Source organism: Cyprinodon variegatus, unplaced genomic scaffold (genome assembly GCF_000732505.1).
Source record: "Cyprinodon variegatus isolate N-32 unplaced genomic scaffold, C_variegatus-1.0 Scaffold334, whole genome shotgun sequence".
Lineage (NCBI taxonomy): Eukaryota > Metazoa > Chordata > Actinopteri > Cyprinodontiformes > Cyprinodontidae > Cyprinodon > Cyprinodon variegatus.
In genome coordinates this window covers 780,108-803,216 of record NW_015150787.1, presented here as the reverse complement: position 1 = coordinate 803,216, position 23,109 = coordinate 780,108, and the positions used below count along the sequence as shown (strand labels likewise).

General features: G+C 37.3%; 2 protein-coding genes across 4 annotated transcripts in view; both read right to left on the bottom strand.

Annotated features, from left to right (window-relative positions):
- Window positions 1-3,882: 3,882 nt before the first annotated feature.
- Window positions 3,883-20,209, bottom strand: tm7sf2 (transmembrane 7 superfamily member 2). Of its 3 annotated transcripts, XM_015385245.1 has the most exons (12): window positions 20,144-20,176; window positions 19,993-20,039; window positions 17,744-17,825; window positions 15,200-15,396; window positions 14,355-14,409; window positions 13,956-14,150; window positions 12,620-12,723; window positions 10,764-10,883; window positions 10,504-10,672; window positions 10,340-10,420; window positions 10,033-10,155; window positions 4,144-4,304 (listed from the first exon to the last, which is right to left on the bottom strand). In XM_015385245.1, exons 2-12 carry the CDS (start codon window positions 19,996-19,998, stop codon window positions 4,144-4,146), a joined length of 1,293 nt encoding a protein of 430 aa, XP_015240731.1. In that variant the 5' UTR covers window positions 19,999-20,039; window positions 20,144-20,176. The 3 variants fall into 3 exon arrangements, with proteins under 3 accessions (XP_015240732.1, XP_015240731.1, XP_015240733.1); XM_015385246.1 differs by lacking the exon at window positions 20,144-20,176 and having other exon boundaries at window positions 3,883-4,304; window positions 19,993-20,127; XM_015385247.1 differs by lacking the exon at window positions 19,993-20,039 and having other exon boundaries at window positions 20,144-20,209.
- Window positions 20,210-21,629: 1,420 nt separating this feature from the next.
- The window catches only part of vps51 (VPS51 GARP complex subunit), a 10,205-nt gene continuing 8,725 nt past the window's right edge, over window positions 21,630-23,109 (bottom strand). Inside the window, exons 10-11 of the mRNA XM_015385234.1 lie at window positions 22,887-22,974; window positions 21,630-21,890 (exon numbers count right to left, since the gene is read on the bottom strand). Of these exons, the coding sequence (XP_015240720.1) occupies window positions 21,630-21,890; window positions 22,887-22,974 (349 nt within the window). The remainder of the gene's footprint in view (window positions 21,891-22,886; window positions 22,975-23,109) is intronic.

Sequence of the window (23,109 nt, the reverse complement as noted above, 5' to 3'; positions counted from 1 at the left end):
CATTATTATGCAAGACACCCTGAGCTGCATGTTATTTTGATTGTATGGACAGGCTAGCCCTGGTGAAATGCATCCTCATATATGCAGCCAGATTTTCATATTTTAGTGGAAGATTACCAGCACATTAACTGACAAGGAGGCCGTGAAAAGAAATCCAGCTTTGTTGAATTCATTGCGTTTAATCAAAAAATAAAAGAAAATGCTACAATTCCTGTTGCAACATCCCTGTAATATATTGAAAAGCCAAGCTATTTAAACACAGAAACTCTTATCTCCTAAAGTATTTATACCTACCATAAATGTTCATATTTTCATACATTAGAAGCAAAGACTTTATTGTGTTTAACAGGAATTTTAAATAAAAGTGCAACACAAAGCAGAGCGTAAATGTGAAGCGGAAAGAAAATGATTTAGAGTTTTCAACATTTTTAAGAACAAAAACCTGAAAAGTGTGGCATGTATTTTTATTCGACCTCCTTTCCTCTGATACCCTAAAATAACTGATCTGGAAACTCAAACATCGTGGTGAATCCAACTCATTCATATAGATAGTGAGAACTTTCTAGGGCAGAGGTTCCTCAGGGGTTGGTTAGAGCAGAGCTTCTCAAAGTTGGGTTTGGGATCCCCCTTGGAGGGTTGCGAGACACCCAACAGGAGGTCATGAGATGGTTTAAATGAATGCCTGAAGTATATGGAGGGCCAGAATATACGTTGGAACACATAAATGTGTATGTCCCATGAAATGAATAAATGTACCACAAAATAACTAGCTGTATATTTTATTTATATTGATTTGAATTTTACAGTAACTATACCAATAAATTATAAGATGCACAACAAAGAATTCAGTGTCCCATTAAATTATTAAATAGATTATTAAAAAATACATTTAAAAAGATGCATAAAAATAAAATAAATATATTTAAAGGAAATCTATCTATCTATCTATCTATCTATCGTGAACATGAATTAAATATAATTTTTTCAGTGGGAGGGTGGGTGGAGGGATGATAGCCAGTCTATGGCACTATATATGTTTTTTTTTTTGGTTCACAAACTGAAAAGGAACCCTTGCCAGAGAACCATTTTTGTGAGAATCCCTGTGTTTGAGAACAGCATCAAGACACAGGAACCCACAGTAGAGGTTGAGTACAAGCAAGGACATTAAGAAGTTACATCTCACCATTTAACATATCATTCTGCACCTAAATTTAGAGGTGCGTAACAAAACAATCCAATCAGACATGGCCGTTCACGAAACAGAAAGGCTTAGTAAGGAGTAGCAAACAGTCTATAGTACCTGAAGGAACTGCAGAGATTTACAGCTCATGTGGGAGGATCTATTCACAGGACTTATGTCATTCAGGCACTTCAAAATTATGGCCACTATGAAAAAGGAGATTATTATTAAAATCAGATTTGCAGTTTGACTCAAGCAGTCCAGAGAATCAGCAAACATCTAAACATTGTTGCTTGGGTCGAAGCTGATGAGGCTATTCTGAACATTTTGGCCCAAATGCAAACTACTGTTAGTGATGAGAAACTAACACAGCACATCACCATAAACATATCAACCCCCAAACACTTCAGCAGGCAGAGGACAGCTGGTCACAGTCAATTACAAGCTTGACTTCAAAATGACGCTTTGTTTTCTATAAGTGTATTGCATAAAATCCCAGTAAAACACTGAATATGTGACTGTAATGCGACAAAAACAAGGAATAGTTCAGAGATAGGAATACAGTCGCAAGTGTGGCCCTATCCCAGTGTAAATGATGGAAAATCAACTCATCTGATCTATATTTCAGTTTATGCCTTTTATAGCTTCAAACGGATGAAGATATGGAAGCGTTTTCTTAACAAGTGTTTTGGTCCAAGAATGTGTCAAACCTGTTCACACTTATGTTTTATTCAGACTGCCGATTGTCTGCCCAGACGGAAACACCAGCGTGACTCACTTTGACAGTCGTCTCCCGTTTCATTTATATTAATATCCATCACATTCATCCAAACTAAAGGCTAATTTCATTTCCAGCTAATGGCTGAAATGAGACAGGAAAATGACTTCTGCTATAGCGTTCCAGATGCTTGCAGTAGTTCGGCCAGACAGGTATGTTTTTAGAAAATGTAATCAACTTATATATCTTCTAAATGATGCTTTCAATGTCTGAAATCTTTTTCCTCCTGCTTATATAATTTCTAAAATCAGTCTGACATTTAAAAGAGGGCAAGAACAAACATCAGCATGAATTACTGCAATAACATTATAGCTTAATCCGAAAATGCAGAGAGAAATGCCAATATTTACAAGTATGAACATGTATAAAAAGCTAAGAAATGTTAACGTTGTGGAACAATCACATCATTGTATAACCGCCTTCCTAATTAACACTTTGCATATGAAAAACAACAGAAAATAGATTGTGTGGGTGAGGCCAGAGGCCAGCTGTGTTGGAGAGAAGGCTTAAAAGGTGACAAATGAAGGTGCATCAGCAGAGTGCTCTGTTGTCTGTGTGCACACCCCCCTGACTGTATCGCATCATCTGCAGAATAAATGCGAAGTGAATCATAATGGAAAAGGGGAACATATTTTTAGATAAATGATAAATGAAAAAGGTTTTCAAATTTGTTTAGCGAAAAAAAAACCAGGATGAAGCAGACCAGAGGTCGGTACCAATCACCATCATGGAGACTTTCCTTTAAAGGTGGTAGCTGCACAGAAACTGCTCTTTAACTGCAGCTAAAGAGTATTATTTTTCATGATAAACAGGTTATTAAAGGCTACTATGGTTATTAGTGTTATGATCTTGGCACTGATGCCTGGTCTATTACTTATTTCACACACCTGCTGAACTCCGCCCAGTTCTCATTACCTGCTTATCTGATCCTCCTGCATTAACCTCTATTTAACCAGCCTTCAGACCAGTCATCAGTGCCAGATTTTTGAAGCTATTGATGAGAATTATTCTAGCGTTCTGATTAGCTGATCCTGACCCGTTGTGCCTCTCAATATTTGAGTCTGCCTGTCCCTGTCTGCAAGACCTGTCTTCTGCCTCCTGCCGGATCTCTGCTTGTCTGTGTACCATGACTGGAACTGCTACTCGACTCTGTCTTGGATTCTTCCTCTGCATCTCACATGATCTCTAACCTCCTGGCTCTGACAACTGAGCCTGTCACCGACATCGACTTTGTCCTCAGGGTATCCTGCCTACATTTGACTGCTTGGTTCCGATTTCCTGCCTGTTGTTCGACCACCTACACATCAGTGTCTGGGACTCTCTGTGCGGCGGTGGCCGCGCCTTGTTAGTTGCTGGAAACCATCCTAACCCTCTGGATTCGGACTGAACTATAAGAAAAGGTTAGTAACTCACACGCTCGTTATCATCCACTTCCAGAAAGACATGGTTATAGCTCTTGGCTTGGCTTGGAGCTGTGTAGGACTACCAGCCCAAAAAGATCTCTATGATGCTGTTTGTTCACTACTGTTCACAAAAAAAAAAAATCTCTAAATAGGGAGATTAAATTATTTACTACTTATAGGGGACTTCAGAGACAACTGATTATATTTAATTTGAGGTATAAGAATGGGAAACCCACATCTGCTTGAGTTTTTTTTTTATTTTGAAACTTCACCTCAGAAAACACTCCCGTTTGTGTTGGTCTACCACATAAAAGATTTCATAGGAATAAATACTTTTTCTTCCAAGACAGATATTTAAAATAAATAAAAGAGTACAGGTATATAAATGCTAAGGCAATCAAAATGGGTCAAATAAATGCAAAAAAAGATCCCAAAGCTTTATTAAGAGTTTTAATTTATTCCAAATATATGTCACCACCAAAATACATTTCACCAGATATTGTAGCTCAAAGGTTTTGATAAGGTTTTACTAAAAAAGGCACTTTATGGATCTTTATTCTATTAGTAGAAAATATTTCAACAACATAAAAAAGGAGATGTATATTGATGATCAACTTTACATACAATAAAGGAACGGAAGTTTTAAAAAATCATACTGAAATTTTTTTTTAAATATATATATATTTATATATATATAAATATAGAGATTGGTTTTACATGTTTTTCATTCATGTAAACTAACGTTTTGCACACGTTTTGTTGAATCCTACATATTTTTCTTTTCAGTATATGTACGGGAAGATCCTGTAGGGAACCCGGCGACAGTAGGTGTCCCACGCGAGGCCGTACTTGGCTTTGCACTGTCTCTCATCCCGGGCCTCCCGGTGAATCAGCAGAATGGTGAAGTAAATCACATAGAAGTAAGGCAAGAGATGAGAGAAACCTAAAGGAAAACAGAAACACGAAGAGCAACAAGTTTAACAGACCAAAAAAGCGGCATGAACAGCATTGAACAATGCGTAATCAAGAGTACAGCCTCCTCTGCAAATTGCAGAACATTTTCATTTTTGTCTGCATTGCACAAAAGACTTGCAGTGAATAGCTGTTTGATTATGCTCATGCAGTTCCGTGTTGATTCATCCTGACGGTCACCTTTTAATCCTTTACTTAGAGCCTTTGTCTCTCTGTCATCGTTTCCTCATTCTTTTCTTCTTTTTTTTTAGAGCAGTTCTCTTCAGTCTAGAACATGCATTACATGATTCTTTTTTGGGGGGTAGGATGTGCAGAATTTCTCAGTTTGTGGATTTGCACCAGCAATTATGACAGAAACGAAATAATACATCTCAGTTACAAAAGGCTGCTACAGCAGTGAGTCACTTTAAGCTGAATATCAATGAGAGGTAAAGAGAAACGTCAACCGTAACAAAAGTCTGACAGCTGCTATTTCAGGGATGGTTCAAGGAAAAGGGAGGCAGTTTCTTGGCAGAGCAAACGGTCTTATCATTTATCTGGTCATAAAATCCTACGTATTCTTTGCAAAAAACCCTGAAAACATTAGAAAAGGGTTCACAGTTGCTGTTTTGGCTTTATCTTTTGCTAAAAGAGCTATATGTCCTTCAAACCCATTCGTATTTAAAAGGGTAGAAATTGCTAGAAACTCTGAGAAAGTTCCATGAGAATTTGAAAGGGTTATCAGGCCCGCAGCATAATGCATCTGCTACCTAAAATGAACTGTGAATAAAAGACTCTCCTGCCAGGAAAAAAAAAAAACAAACCCACACAGTTCCAGGTAAATTCTATTGAGAGATGAACAAATTCATAGACTTTTTTGGGACCCTGATAAAACTGCAGTTGGTTACATATTTGTCTTGAAGGAAACTTCAAGGTGGACGATTTAGCCGAAATTGCTAATTTATTTCGAGTGTTTTCCTTTGCATTAACCCCAAGTTGCATTGTAGATGTTTCCCTCCGAGCTTTCAGCTTTTGAAAGCTTGCTGGCCCAGAATCCAATGTTACAAGACTTTACTGTAACCATTGTGTGAAAAAAGTGTTTACTTCTACTTGCATGCATGGATCTTTGTGCTAACTTCAACCTTTCTGTGTGGCGTCAAACCCACTTAAAGCATTTTACCACCACCTAAAGGGCTGCAGGGAAGGATTTAGTGTCCTACTCTTGTTGGAGTTTGATTAAAAATCAGTGCCTCTGTGATTTGAAAGTAGCATTTTGTTAATTTGCGATTATATTGGAAATGCAATTAATTGTCCTTATGGGAATCAAATAAATAACAGGTGTTGTGCATTGTAAAATGATTGTCAGTCAGGAACCCATTTGAGGCTCACCTAAGGCACAGAAATTGGTTCTGACAGTGCTACTATTATTTTCTCCACCCAAGTCGGCTTCACAATCAATGAAAGACGTATAGTAGCAGCCATTCAAAATGGCGCTTCCCAGTCAAACGCCAGCGGAATGGTATCCCACTTCCCTGTAACTCACAGCCAAGGAAAAAAGGCAAGGACCCACCAAGGGCTCATCAAGGAAAGTGGGGAAATTTTGAATGGCTACTACTTTACACACCGGAAGTCTAACGAAAATGATAGAAGTTGGTCCCAACAGGAAGTTCATGAAATCATATTAAATCCACTGACCTTAGCTTTAGGTTACTTAACTCTTTTCCTCATATTATATTATATGAAGAAATAAATTCCAGAACATCCATTCAGACCCTTTTTTGTGTGTATTTCAAAACATAATTAATAACATCAATGTGGCCAAATCCCAAACCGCCCCTTAAACACTTCCCCTAAGCCCTAACCCTCTGTTTGGGTGTTCCTGTTTGGGGGCCAGAGGATGTAGCGGTGAAGTAATGGCGGAGGAAACACCGGCATTCAAAAGCAATTTCTGCAGGTTTGCTGCATCTTCATCACACTGACAAAAAAACTTATTTGGGAAAAAAAAAAGGGAAGGTCCTCTCAGAAATAGTGTTATTTGACTGTATGCCTTTATTTTCAAGAAAGGGGCAAATGTTAGATGTCATGTCAACCTGCACCACAGAGCTACGGCCATGCAGATTGGGCATTGCTGTGTTGCCATAGCAACAACCGCTTTTCTTTTTGGTGGAAGGAAGAGGCCATCCCATTCTGATTTATACCCCCACCTTAAATCAATGTGGCCTCCACAGTAGCAAGTATGACCTCTTTGGGATGGTGAATAGGTAGTGAATGGGGGCAGTTTGGGATTGGGCTTAGGTCTTCAAAAAAATTGAAAAATCAAAGGAAAACCAGGAAAATCTTTTCCATTAACCCTTCAAACATCCTCTGGATGGAAATTTAGTTTACTTACTAACTACTTACTTCTACATTCGCTTTGCATTCATGCATTTACATCTGTCAGCTGCCATACCGAACACATCTGGATTACTTGAATGTTCTCTGGTCTTTCCAATCTCAGTGAGTAGCAAGAAGTAAAAGGGCTCTGTGATGTCATTTTTAAAACTTAAGAGGCTGGAAACTTTTAATTATATGCAGTTAAATGCTTCTAAGCAAACGTGCTTCAGCCAAATTCTGCAGGATTGTGGGAGGTTTAAAAAAAAATGCGTTTTATAAGTTTTTTTTATTTTCATAAAAAACTGGTTTTAACTTTTATGTAAAAGATTATGCTAAAACAATTAAAGATGGCATATCTCTTTACCAGGGTGCCAATAGGAGCTGAGGAAGCTGCGTACCTGTTTAAAATGAAATTCCCTATAGATAAGGTCTTAGAAAAGGGGACGTTGTAGCCAAAACAAACTTAAGCAGCAAACCATTGCATTTTCAATACCTATGGTTATTTTTTACCTGAACTGTGTCTTGAAATCTGTTTAGACAGATGGGAAAACCACGGATTGAATACAAAACATCATTTAATCAAAGCTGACCTGAAAGCAGTGAAGAAGGTGTTTGGCTGCCGAAGCTCTGGAGGCTTTGATATACAGCTTATGTAGGGAGCATTGAAAAAAGAGGGAATTCTCTATCTTAAAGTCCTGTCATTCAACATTAAAGGAGATTAAAACAGGTTTAAGTAGGCCTTGCTGACATGCACTGGGAATGATGGCGACCTACAAGACTGTTCATGTGCAAACAGCCTGACAATCCTCTCAGCTTGATATTATCTGTAAAGATATCCTGACCAACCACCATGTTTTCACAAAGATATGTGCTGCTGTGGTTTACTCTGCAGTGTCTATATGTGCTCACTAATAATATGGAACAGAAATCCCTGAAAGACTGATTATAGGGCATCCTGTCTTAGGGGACTTAAGATAGCGTCTGATTCTAACGGGTTTTATTTCCCACAGCTTGTGGATACATTAGAGATCTAAAGGCAAGGAGTCACCTTGTATATATAATTTATTATAAAACATGGAGTTCACCTGGAGGATGAACTGAGCTATTTCCTCAAGGAGAAGAGTTTCATATTTTTATTGTAGACGATCTAGACGCAGATCCCAGATTGTATGTATTTACTGTACGACCGAAAAGTCTATAGCTCTGATTTCTTAATCTATTTAAAAGATCCTTGCTCAAAAAAAGGGAAATAAATTTTTTCTCAAGCGAAGAAAAAGAAATGCAATAAAAAAAAAAGAAAAACAACTGAAGCAGGTCTTGACAAGAGTGGTAATCCCATCACAGTGTTGTCAGCGGGAAACCTCTCCCCTAAGCCACTGGTGGCAGGAAGACTTTGATTGGAAAAAGTAGAACAACATCCCTGCCAAGTGGTTTAGATCTAACAAGCTAACAGAAAAAAAAAAAAAAACTTTTCATCCAATGAAGATAAATAGCTATTTTTTTCTTGAACAGGTTTATTCAATCAATTCATAAAATAAAAATTATCTACATCCGTACTAGCAGGAAGAGCTGCTCCTTAAAGGTACAGTGTGTAATAATTACAGGGATTTACTGACATAAATGGTGTATATACTGTATTTTATCTATTATCACCTATGAACTTAAAGTCTCTCTCCATATCTTTGCCTTGCATTAAAAATTGCTACTGTATCTGTAATAACATAGGAGTAGGTTTGCATTCTAGAGGCAGACATCGTTTGCACTACGGCAGCGCATCACTGAAAACTAGTGACTATAGAGATCACCATTACTATCGAGTGGAACTGCAGCAAGTTATAGGCTCTTACGAAATATTATTTATTAAATAATAAAACAACTGCCTGGGTATTATCAAGATGACCGATTTAAATTGCCATTTTTTTGTTTTATACTGAGCGGATTCACATCTTTCTCCTGCCTTTGTTTGTCCATGTTTGTTCTGGTCAGAGTGGCCAAAACAGGGGGACAACTTGTCACTACCCGATCCGTCCTGGAAGCACGATCCGTAGCATCAGCTCATTTGCACATGTGCAACCAGATATACATCCGGGTTTCCATAAACAATGTAATTATGGTACTAAAATTACTTATTTCTATCCTTAACTCACTAAGATTGCTAATACTTATCTTAAATCTTAAAAATAAAGTTTTATGACTTTTCTGAGACACTTTTGATGCTTTTTCCAGTTAAACTGCTTGTCTGATGTCATCATCAGACATGCTCAGAGCAGTCAGGCAAAATATGATTAAACCATGTTTATCTGCATTTTAGTTGTTTCTTTTTTTTAGATTATGCACTATATACCATAATGTTACACAAAAGGAAAACATAAAACTCAAAAAGACTAGATTTATGTTTAAATCCAAAGCAGAACCCAAATTGGCTGCAGATAAGTGAAAAAACAGAAAGGATTTAAAGGCAGTTATTTTCTCAGGAAATACATTATTAACCTTTAACACCTTATAGTTTAGCAGGCTTGATTTTGTTTTTTACAAAACAAAATCAAGGGCGCCCCGGATGTATATCTGGTTGCACATGCGCAAATGAGCTGATGGTACCGATCGTGCTTCTGGGATGCATCGGGTAGCGCAATGACTCACCTGGAAAAAAGAGGTAATGGTTCATCTGACCATTACATGTCACTGAAAATTACACAATGCAGCTTTAATTCAAACCAATCCAGTTCATTTTATTTAGAGATCACTAATCAATGCAAAGCTTTGGATGCTGAACTGTTTTATTTTGATGAGTCATTTGCAGCTTTTTCTATCATCTGCGATCAAATTTCTAAAGATGTGAAGCTTTTTGAGATCGTTTAACCTACTTCATGCTGTCAGACAGTTCCAGCGAATCAGTTTAGGAGCGACCAATTCACAGAATGTTATTTATTAGAGCATTATGGTGAGACATTTCTAAAATTGCTATTGACTGAAAAGTTAGAACATGTTAACTTTTTATACATATTCGTAGAGAGAAAAACATCACAAATGTACAACTTAACAGACAAAAGAGAGGGTGTGGAAATACTGCAGAATTAGTGGCTCAACATTTTATATATTTCATTCTCAACCTCCTTTTATGTCATAGTATACAGGAAGAAATGCAGAAATTAATTAGCCATTTTGATATATGTAAACTGAAGCAGTGATCATAAGACGATTGTAGAGAAGATAGATTCATTTGAGATCTGCTCTATTCCACCTCTCTATGAGTTATTTTATAATCTGTCCTCCACATGGTGATTAAAAGCCTCTGAGACTGCGTGAAGTTGGTCAACAAGGCAGGCAGGAGTTTCAAGCAGTCTTACCACATGGCAGGGACCACGCCAGCGCCATAAGGAGGTCACCGAGGTAATTGGGATGACGAACGAGACCCCACCAGCCTGACACCAGCAGCCGTTTCCCTGTTGCTGTGGCGATGGTCTCCAGTCCTGGAGGGAGTCGTGAAGAATGCAGATTAGGCAAAAACATTTGCACATCAGCTTCCCATCCTCCTAACCTGATCTGACATCAGGAGGATTTGCATGAGTGGAGTTACTTTATTAGAAATGAGAAAACAGTTACCTTCAATAAATTAGCATTGCTTATGTGAAAGGAACAGAAACAACAAATGACCTGAGACGCTTGGGTGAGTTGGGTCTCGTCTGAACTGGTTCTTCTGCGAGTTGGATTTTCTGAAAATGTAATATCCAACACCTGATGGTAAACAGGAACAGGTTTATCTTAAACAAGCTTTCCAGAAACACAACACAGCTAATCCTGATGAAAAGGAAATTCACCATTCAGTGCTACTATAACTGCAGCTTTGAGCAAAGAAAGGGTCTGAGGGTGAACAACCAGGAAGGAAGCCTGCAGGCTGTAGGTGAAGGGAACCCAGGCCAGGTCACCAAACACTAGCATGAACCCAAATCCATCATGCACGATATCCATGGTGGTCAGAACAGCCTCCTGATTATATACAATAATAGCAACAAAAAAAAAGTTAACCAAGGAAATAAAAAGCTGAATCGATCTCTATGTATCTCGAGATAAAGTTCACCTCATTCCATAAAGCATCTGCCACATAAAGCAGCTGGAAGCAGTTCACCAGGATCATGGAGAGGGAGGGAGAGCCTCGGAGTTCCACCTCTTTCATCAGCATTCCCAGGTTTATGACCACCTGAGGACACAGGAAAGATAACCAATTATTTACTATCTCTGAAACTATTTCTACACTATGATATTGGCTGTGTCTCAATGTCTGTTCTAACCACTATATAGGAACAGAAACAACCTGGAACCACTATCTAGGGCACTGTATAGTGCTTACACCATTTTAAATGAGTGTGGAAAAAGAAGTGGACGTGAAATGCGTCCCACAATTCACCTTTCCTCGCAAAGAAAGCATTATGGGATATTCTGTCACAACAGCCTGCTACCCAACAACGGTAACAAATAGCAAAGATGGCGCAGGCACCGTTCAGGGAGCAGAGTTATGTGACCAACAGGCAACAAAAAAGTTGTGATCATTTGCCCGAACGGTCGGTTAATTGAGTTCACTATAAAGTCCACTTTATAGTTCCGCTCTATATAGCGTTTGAGGGATTTAGGGGTTAGGGCGCACATTCGGACACAGCAGGTGTTTCATTTATCACAGCACCTACAGCTGACAACTTACATGTGATCTACAAAAAGGACCATTATTTTGAAAGGGGAAGGAAAATGTGCTAAATTGGACTTGTTGACTTCAAGCATTATACTTTATGCCACAAAAACCATCAAGGTAGGTCATCCTAAATGCAACCCCCATTGTGGTAAATGGAGGTGGCTGCATCATGCTGGGGGATGGGAATCTGGGCAAGAACTAAAAATTGATAATCATGAATGCTGTTCATCAGGTCTGACTGAGCTGGAGCTAATTTGCAAAGCAGGATGTGAAACATTGGCAGCCTTTCAATTGCATAAAGTTGGTCAGAGTTTTTGTCAACACTCTGTGCGGTTTGGCAGAATATGTTAGCCCCTACCAAACCACACAGATACGTACAAAACTTTATGCACAACTGCAATGTGCCAGTTCATCAGTCACTGCTCACTGATTTCCCAACTTTAACATTTTCACATTTTGTAATATACGAGTCAATTCTAGCCATGTCAGAATTCAAAACTCTCATCAACCAAGAAATTTTTTCTAGCTTCATACTGTAAATAAATTATTATATTTATCATTACACAATCGAGCGAACTCAGTCATTTTAACATAAGATATTATAAACGTCTGTAAACTTCTGAAGGCTGAAAATACATTGTTTTGACATTTCCTAGGATGTGAAAAAAAAAAACTCCATATATTGTCTGGAGCCAGTTGGTGGAAGGTTTTTCTTCTGCTCTCCTACGCACATTGCTTTAAAACATTCACATGTACAAAGGTTTAACTCTTTATACTGCGACTACAGAGAAATCAAAGTACAGCCTTTGTATTCTTAATTAAACCTTAACTGTCTCATTATTTTTGTAATTTTCTATTGCTTGTTTATATATATATATATATATATATATATTTAGGGTAATATAAATATTTAATTCCAAATGAAACTACATCTATATACTTTAAATTTTTCCTTTATGATCCAGATCCAAGATAAAAGTGTCCAATCAATCTGTTACTTCTGTGTCAAAAGGGAAGGAACAGCTTTTAATCTGGGTTTTTACAAACTGGGAATGAAAATGAATCTCAGCAGAGCAACAGTGCCCCCTGGTGGTCAGATTGGGTTTTGTCATCAACTGCGTCAGATGATTTTTAGCATGGGATTTTTTCCCGCTTACTTTTAGAATAATAGAGAATTGGCATTAAAAAAATAAATAAATAAATAAACTAACAAAACTTTTTCCATTTGGTTAACATAACTTTGAACTCACCCAACCAATCAGACCAGGCCTGAGTTCACAGAAATATTTGAGATCAAAGTTTCCAATCCGTGGGTTCAGCTCCCGTCCAATGAAGAAGTCATAAAGAGGATTTCCTTCAAAAAAATAAAGAAAAAAAGAACAGATTTAGTAGACACCTGCTCCAACTTTCTAAATCTGTTTTAGTTTGAGGAAAGGTGCTGTGGTGTTGGATGTAGGAATTTGCCCTGAAATCGAAGGGTTGACGGTTCAAGGCCCAACTCTGACTTTCAGTGTCGTTGTGTCCTTGGGCAAGATACTTCACCTGCACTGTCTACTGATGGTGGTCAGAGGGCCTGGTGGCGCCAGTGTACAGCAGCCCTGCTTCTGTCAGTGAGCCCCAGGGCAGCTCTGGCTACAATGTAGCTTGCCACCATCAGTGTGTGCGTGAATGGGTGAATGAATGTAGTGTAAAGTGCTTTGGTCAAGTCAGCCTGACTTGAATAAAAGGCACTTTATAAGTACATGCCATTTACCATTTAAAAAATAAGAAAATTGTATAAATAAACACTAACATACAAGTTAGAATTACCTACAGTTAAAAGCTATTTCTTATAGCTTTAATAATACACTATCTGACATATTTAGAAGCTCAAATGGATGTAATATTTATTCAAATTCAAGCTCAGCTATCTTTAAAAGTCAACTCCTCTTGATTCTGGATGAAAGTAGATCTGTCCGGATGCTTTACAAACTAGTTAAAACTCTGATGAGTGAATACTAGTAACAAGTTTTTTTTTGTTTTTTTTTGTTATTTTTTATTCATCTATATCACTGCCTTATAGAGCTAAAATAATAAAATAAAGCAATTGGACACCTGATTTTAGGATTATTCCTTATATTTCAGTATTAAAATGCTTACATTGTTCAGATTATATGTATGTGCAATTTTCAACAGATGGATATAATCTTATGGTTAAACTATGAATATTGAAAGAAATAATTTGTTAATTGTTTATTTAAAAATTCATTTATTCAAAATTAAAAATGCTCATTTTTATTTCTGTTACGAACAGAGACAGAAGTTATCCTCTCAGAAGAAATATTATAATACCGCCTTTTTCTTTTTTTTGGATGCTTTCTGCCTGAGGATACATGAGTCGACCCAGCAGGGTCAGCTTGCTTACAAGGGAAAATTCAGTTTATGACTGATGCCTGCAAACTCCTGTTGAGCATGCCTCTTAGATATTCACCCACAGGAATATCGAAAATCCTGCGATACAGCAAACAAGCAATTCAAATGCAAAGAGAGTAGCCGCTAGTCATTTCATTGTGATTTTATTTTTTGCTATTAACTTCGGTTTCTCACCTGTGTCTCCCCCCAGGGCTAGAGCATGAGAGGGAACCAAAAATGAGCGGACGTAGAGGTAGATGGAGAACAGGAACGACACGGCTATTGCAGACACCGCCAGAGGCACGAGAAGCTCAAAGAGAAATCCAAGAGGAGCCCTGAGCCCCAGCAACACCATCAGCAGCACGGCGCTGACGCACAGACTGTGAAAACCTCGGGGAGGAAAACAAACTAAATTAAATGCTGTAGACCTGGGGAGAGATGTAAGCAAACAGATGGAGGACTGCATTGAAAAAAAAAAAGCTATAAGTTGGCAGATAGAGGGAATTTTATCTAAAGTAAACTTGAACTCAAACAGACAAACATAAACGCCTTGTTAATTCGGAGACAACAGCTTCAATCTAAGCCCATATATACCATTTATGGGATATTTAAGACGCGTTCCATCCCTCAGAGCCAATCCTTCAGAGACCTGCAGGCAAAAAAAAAGCAATCATGATCAGTGGATCATCAGTGGATTATCATTGATATTTTACATTCTATACTTTTACTATAGAATTGCAAGGATTCTGGACTCCCTTATGCCACCCAAAGCCTAAAGATGTGATTCACCAAGGTGTACATCCTATATTCCTAGCTAAAAGCCTGATCTAGGCATTAAAGTTTATGACACAGTCCTTTCAGAAATATCTGGATTGAAAGTGACTTACTGGAGCAGAACAACCCAAACTATTCCACTGTAGCTCTGGGTATATGTCTATAGTTAGTGTCCCACTAGAAGTTAAAGTTGTTCATTAATTTTTCTAATCTCTGGCAGGCTTTCCTCTAGCCTTGCCATGCATTTACCTTCATCCAGACTCCCATTAACTAATCCTTTTCTGCCTCTGCTGAGCAACCGATGCTCAGACAGAGGGACACTGCCATCGCCAGGTGTAAGTGGATCTGATTCATTTCCACGTACACCTTCAGTTTTTGCCCATCGAGGCCAAATAGTGCATTTGTATCTATGTTTGAGAGCAACTTCTTCCACATGTTCTCCGTATCCCATACATGGATTGCTACACGCTTTAAACTCTTCTTAGCCCTCTTCTAGCTTGACAATGAAGAATATTGGCTGCTTCTCTGATTAAATCTATCTTAAACCAACCTGTCGATTTATGTTGTAATCCATGTCACAATAAGTTTGGATTTGTGATCATTCAAAGCGTACAAATACTTTTGCAAGGATATGATGTAGAGTGTAACATAGGAGGCTATCAGACCTTCCCAAACGGCATGAAATAGAGAAGGGCATGCAGTCCGATCCATCCAAGCAGAAGCATTGGAGCCAGCGGGTCCCACAGCTGGTCAGTGGAGGGGAGCTTTGGGGGCCATTGGAATACACTGGCCTCAGGGGATTGGCTTACACCAATCAGGAAGAGCACAGTAAGTGGGAGAAAAACTGGAATACAAACAGCACCTGGAAGAGAAAAAAAAACACTTTAAATACATAACACTGGATGGGAGGAAAAAGGCTTAATCAGTTGAACTGTGTGAAATTAATAGGAAAAATATTACCAGAGAATAAAGACCTTTCTAATATTATTACTAGGGCTGTAGCTAACAATTATTTCGCAAATTGATTAATCTCTCCATTACTTTTTTATCAGATAGCAAAAGGTTCCTTAAAGAAGACTTTTTGTGAAATCAAACCAGGTGAAACCAAATTTTTTCCGCTGGAGGAGTTCTAGATAGAGCATAATGTCATACGAACAAGTTCTTTATATAAAATAAAGATGTTTACATAATTTGTTTTACAATATTGGTATAATTACTGCTCTAAAAGGGTCGCTCTGTCAGCCAAAGACATGTTTTACAGTCTCTGCAATCCAGTTAACCATTACTAAATTAGTTGATGATTATTTCAATAATCGATTAATCATGATTAATGTGATTAATTATTTTAGACCTACTTGTTACAAAGAGTAAATCAAACTGCATGGTTGAACATTCCTGCCAGTAAAAGAGCATCAGGAAAAAACAATATTTGTCTGATTGTTGGTAAACATGTTAGAAAAGGGCAACACCAACATGTGACCAAATAACATAACATCCCTTCAGTATATTATCATAGTTAAATGACAAAAAGACCATATTATCTGATTATATTGACCTCTGTAAGAAAGCAACTCTATAAATAGTGTCCTGAAGCATCAAATTATTCACATTGGTTCAGTTAAATGTTAGAGGATGTTATCAAATATTAATAATTCATCTTATACAAAATTAGACAACGCACTTCAGTGAGATGACAGGAAGAACGTTTATTCCACATTTAATTGGAGTCCTTCCCTTTAATAAATAGGGGACGCCTCCTTCAATTTGTGCCCCTTAATCAAAAAAAATTACCGGTAATATATTGTTGTCTCATCTGTTTTTATATCCAGCACAAAAACAGAATAAAAAAATTCACCTTGTTTTATTCTATAATTTTTTTTTTCAAGCTGAGGAAAAAGATAGTACAACCTTCCCTCTAATTGTTAGTCTAACTGCCTTTAGCCGAAATATCTTCTTCTGCTTTAGCTTAATTATTCTTAAAGGTTGTCAAAGAATCATTTGATATGCAGCAAAATCCATGGTGCAGGTCAGCATCATGTAGTAGCGAAACATTCCCAAACCATGACACTTCCGTCTCCGTGCCTCACAAGTAACATGAGCTTCTTCACCGAGAGACTGTATTTGATTTTTTATTTTATCTTATTATGAGTCACAATAATTCAGTTTTATATTAAATAACATTATTCTAGGATTCCTATTAGCAGACTTTTCCAAACTTCTCCTATTAAAGTTGTGCAGACTCTCTGTTTGTATAGGCATGTACTTTTATATTGCCATAAGCAATTATCTGCTGTTCGTCCCCTGAGGACGTTTTGGAAGCTTTCTTGATCATCTTGTGATTTGCTGTCAGAGTAAGCATGTTTATGCAAGATGACAGCTGCTTTGAATGTCATCCACTGACTACTTTTTTAATGTAATGTCAAGAAACTGCCCGGAAGGAATGAAAAAGGCCACAAACCATGGTAACTGCAAGACAAAAGAAAAACTACAAAGAATAAGGTCAGAACAGAAACTGACTAATGGAGCCAGGGTACAGAAGTGAGAACAGGAAATAACAGGTTATAATGCCATCATGTGACGAAAGGGCAGAACGACAGAGGGTGACGACTAGGGCTGCAACTACCGATCATTTTGATAACAACTTTTAAACAGTGCATGCACAAGGAGAAATTTGCTCGTGCACACTCTTATACGCCTATTAAAGGTGTGCTAGAGCACACCTTTAATAGGCGTTCCCCGTCCGAAACGGCTACAGGATTCTGCATGTGCCTTTTTTTTTAAAGTGGAGACGACAGGTCTTTTCAAAAATTCGTGAAAACCCTCCTCTATACCTTTAAGCAGTTCACAATTATTAATTTAACTGATTATAATTATACTTGATTATTAATAATTGATTAATCAGAGGAGAACGATATCACATTACAACAGGAGAAGAACAGAATGGTCTAAAAAAAACATATTGAGGAAACAACATTTCACTTTGACACAGGGCATATGGACAGAACATATACATCTGACAGCTACACATAAAACCACTACATATATAGCTTCTGTTAAACGAGCATGTCAGATACACACGTTATATAGTCACATAGCAACACACATTAACACATTTTTTGCACAAATGTAAAGCCATATAAGATTAAATATAGAACTGCAAACGCTATCCTAGGGTGTCTTGATGTTTTTGCAGCATGGCTCTAACTTACCCAAAGTTCCTCCAAACTCTCTTTCTGTGTCATGGGTTGGTCTGTGATTTACCGCCTGCTTGTTCCGTCCCATTTTTGTCCCCTTGTTTAGGAAAGTGACACAGATGGTGGAGATCATTGAAAATACAGACAAAGAGGATGAGTATGAGTAATATTGTCTGGAATTTGAAACAGCTTGATTAGATGGACTGGATCATACATCATTAGTGGATATTAAAAACAAGATGTCAATGAGCAGATTTTAATTAATTAAAAACTCTCAATAATCCTCAGTGATCAACAAATATAGATGCAGTGGTGTGAGAAAATGTTTACCCACTTCCTGATTTTTTATTTTTTATTTTTTTTTGCATACTTCTCACACCGATTTTTTCTTTCTTTTTTTTTTTTCAAATCTGGTCAAAGATTACACAGTTAAATACAAATGCAGTACAAAGGCCCTGTGTGAAAAAGTAAACACTTTTTCCCACAGCTGTACTGGTTGGAATAAAAAAAAAAACTCTATTCATATTTATGTTAGGGAAATGTGCCATTGCAAGATAGAAGCGCTGATCTCTATTTATTCACTGGATTGCTGATAGCCCGAAAAATGTGAAGCCACTGGCCGCCATATTGGTACTCCCCACTTCCACAGAGATGTGCAGTAAAAATGCCTATCTGTGTAGCATTTGGGTGCAAAAACAGTTTGCCGGCAGTGGGATGACGTTTCTCCAAGTAATTTCACAGTCAGCATAAATCCATATACCGTATACACTGATGTATCCTATGGTACAGTAACATTAGTCTGGCTATCTCGGACTGACTCAAAGATATTGACTTAGTTAGCCATTGACATCGTATCTAACATTAGAAAATAGAAAGTAGATTAAATAGAAAGTAATTCACTGTGACAAAAAATAACATGCAAAGTCAAACATTAAACGGTAATGCAAAGACACAGCATTAAAGTATATGGCATCATGCATGCACAGTTTGCAAATAGGAAAATACAACAGCATTAACAGACATTTAGTTGTATTTCACTCTTTATGTAAAATCTTAAAATTATATGTAATGTGTAATTACCACAACAATCCTATCAATACATGTCTATTACATGTACAACATCAGTTTAGCACGTTTGGCACAATGTATGATTATGCTCCATTAACACATTCATTTTGTTTTGATGGATTTGTATAATCTGTTATATTGCATGATTTATAGACTTCATTGACTTCATACTGACTATGCAATGTGATGTGCCTATTTGTTTAATATAAGTTAAAGTAATCTACTGATGCTATTAAACACCAAGTGTGTGTCAAAGTGAGGAATTTATCTTTATTTTAAAAGTCTTAAGCTGCCTGAAAATGAGAAAATCATTGTTGTTGGATGCTGTAGCGCACATATTGTTAACATTCCAACTGGTCTAACTAGGGAGTACCAATATGGCGACTGGTGGCTTCACTTCAACCCCGTACTAACAGCAGGCTGTCAGCAATCCACTGAATAAATAGAGATCAGTGGATGCAAGTCAGGCAATATTTGACAACTTTCTGTCTCAAAATTTAAGGTTAACTGTGACAGTTTGCTTTCCAGGGTTGGATTTTAAGTTCAGCAACATTGGTCTGTTGGATCATGAACCAAGTTACCTCAAACTTAAAAATGTTTGGAGGAAAAAAATCCCACAGTAGGACTTTTAAACCTGAAAACAACTGAATAGCTTTGATTGTGGTGGTAGCATCATGCAAAGGTTTCACCCCCTATAGTATGGCTGTCTTCACCAAAGAATGAACAAACATTTTGGAATAAACAAAGTCAGTTCTATAATATGCATGTATTACACTTTAAAGCCAAGCAGGCATTCAAATTCAGATGAACAGACAAGTGGTCAAATATCCTACAAGAATTATGACAAATATAAGAAAGAGATTATATGAATGATTAGGAAATCAAGTGGCAAGGAGAAAATTCATGTATTTAAAGTTTATGTAAAGATATATTGTACAAAAAAATCTGTTAAACTGGAGAAGTTTTTTAAAGCACAATCAAAGGTCAACAATAGATTGTTATCTGACTGAAACCACTGACCTGTATATTTAATACCTGCTATAATAGGCCTGTTTTTAAAATTAACATGAAATTAGTATATTTAATCTGGACAGGTGGTTGTCTGGAAATATAATTGCTTCTGTAGCTTTAAAATAAAAGCCTTGACAAAGAAAATGAATGGTAATCTAAATGTCAACAAAACAAAACCGTATTACCTTCATAAATTACAGAGTCCAATCAGGGGTCAAAGTCCATTGAATCCCTTAGAATTCACACAGAAATCTGAGCTAAAACATCATCAAACCGCAGTGGTAAAAAATATCTATAAGCAGTTTGTCGTGTGTTATACTAAATGAAAGCTCTTACCAGTATTGAGTACAGCAGTGAGCCAGAGGAACATCAGTTGCTGTCCTGTCAGTCCATACCGCGGGCTGCAAAGACCCGCCCACAGTAAGGCCTGTGGGCATGGAACTTTCTCTAAGCCAATCAGATATGTCCGTGGTCATCAGAAGAGGGTGGGGACAAACGGCTTTAGCCAATCAGAGCCAGCTGACCAGATGGCGACAGCACAAACCGGAGACGCTTCACCGGCTGGTTCATGTTATGAAATATCACCTGGATTTCAGACGTTAATGCTAAAAAGCAGCAGTTAAACCATCTTTAACTACGCGATCTATTTATAAGGATATACATCAGGTGTTTAAAGAGGACATATTAAACACCGTTTATTATTTTTTAGAAATGCAATCCTGCCATAATAAAAAATACAGAAATAAATAAATGCTCCAAAAACAAATAAGCATACAAGTAACCCCCCAAAAGTCAATACTTATAAGATTAGCGTTGTTTTCAAAAACAGTGGCTAAATGGCTGCTTCATCGTAGGTAGCCATGTTTGCTGTGACAGTGGCCAGTGGCTGCTAACCGGCAAATGGGCAGAAGTTGAGCCATTAAGACACACTCTTCCTCATCTGCATAATGAGGCAGAAATGCACACAGAAATGTAAATACACAAAGGAAGAATAAACCAGACAAAAATATTAACATGTACATAAATAAAGAAGTAATAAATAAATAAAGTTGAACAATATAACGGACAATAAAAAANTCAATACGGTAAAAAAAAAATACAAAGGAAGAATAAACCAGACAAAAATATTAACATGTACATAAATAAAGAAGTAATAAATAAATAAAGTTGAACAATATAACGGACAATAAAAAAGGTAATTATTACAAAGACAAATAAACAAAGAAGCTAATTAAAGGCTATATATATATATATATATATATATATATATATATATACACACACACACACACACACGTCTCACTCCGTAATTTCATTTCTACCTACATTTATTTGTTTATTGTATTTTGGGGGGCAATTAATTGTATGCTTATTTATTTTTTGAGCATTTATTTATTTATTTTAATTATGGCAGGATTGGTCCTCCATAAGAACAGACTGATAACAAAGATGTAATGTATTTAGGGTCACATCAATAAAATAGTCCACAAATAAACTGAAGATTTTTATTGTTGGAAGAGCTTAACTTTTTATTAATATTTATTCACACACATATGGGAGTCCTAAACATCTAAAATGTATCCTTATATTTCAAGACAGAATTCATTATTGTTATTTATGATTAACAGAAAAAAAAGACAATTGTAGTACGCATAAAAGTAGAGTCAAACGGTATCATAGCGATCTTGGAATGACGCCCATGAAGAATTGCAGGATCAATGAAAAAAAAAAAAAAAGTTTGGATAAATATTACTATATTATGCTAGCTGTAATCACCTTATATGATGATAAAAGTGACTGAATCAATGTGGCACTGGTATATTTAACCTCTTTCACAGATCACTTCAATCACACTCTGCTCCATTGGACAGGGGTCCAGGCAGCGGTGGGCAGAGCTTCCCACTATTTCATCCAACAGGAAGTGCACCAGGTTCTCATCCGAGACGAAGCGCCACAGGTACATCTGCAGGTAGTGGCAGTCGACCTGGATCTGCTGAAGGCCATAGCGCCCAAAGGTGCGCAGGCGGACACACTCCAGGAATGTTTTCAGGCTGATTTTGATGATTCCTGTCATCACTGAAACCTGGGTAAAAGAAGAAGGGGGCATATCAGGTTTTATGTTACATTTTAAATTCACAGCTGTTTTTTTAACATTTGAAGCTGGCTCTGTTTCATTATTATTATTATTATTATTATTATTTAATTTTTTTTTTTGCTATATAAACGACACAAAACCATAATCACTGGGTGCAAAACTAACCCACAGCATGATGCTGCACTCATTATATTTAAAAAGTTGGCAAGGGAGGTTTAGGTTGATTTCTCCCAAACGTTTTGTCATTGTGGATAAGTAGCTAGAGAATTACATTTCAGACCTTTTAGTCTGACCTTAAATAAGTGCAAAGTAAAAATGAGCCCCAACTTTGGCAATGTACTTATTTTCACCATTTTTTTAACTTCCCATGTGTCTAGAATTTAAAGTGAGAGAGGGGATCAAATACTAAAATTGACATGCTAAGGTCCTCCCACATCTGTACCATCAGAGTCGGAAAAGTCCAATTCAAAATCCAGCCATGAGAAGCTGTGAGAAATAAAACCACTGATCATACTCCAACTCTCTCGTTCACACAGACAAGCAGTCTTTGGATCCCAGATCATGTTCTGCTCGTATTAAGTGCTGAAAATTCTCAAACGCAGCTCCTAAGACTGTTACATTAAACGTCAGGTCTTTAGAGCCGTATAAGCAGAAAAACACTGGGTACCTCATATAACACAATGTCTCACACAGGCGTCTTTCGATAAGCTGGGGTTAATAAATGAAACAACAAACAGTACTCTGATATTTGACACCTGCTATTATATATTCAAACAGATAGCACCTGATTGGTAACACACAATCTTCCTACTGATAACTAGAGGCAGTATAAAAACTACTATTATAAATATAATTGTCCCTTGTGTTAAAATGTTAAAGTCTGGTTTTGGACTAAAGAGTCTTCCCTAAAGGACTGTAGCCAGAATCAGGTCCCTTTAACAAGACTAATCAAACATATTGACCCAGCTGAACTGCAGCACTGACCTTGTTGAACTCCACAGAGCTGAAGATGTCAATCCTTTCAGAAAACAGCTTGTGTATGTTGCTCAGCAGATTGGTATCCATGGGAGCACTGCAGGTACACAACAAGTGACAAATCATCCATTGTTTCATATATAACTATATAATAAAAACTAGGGATGCACGATATAATCAGCCCCCTATCGGTATCGGCCTGTATCGGCCTTAAAACTGAATATCGGACATC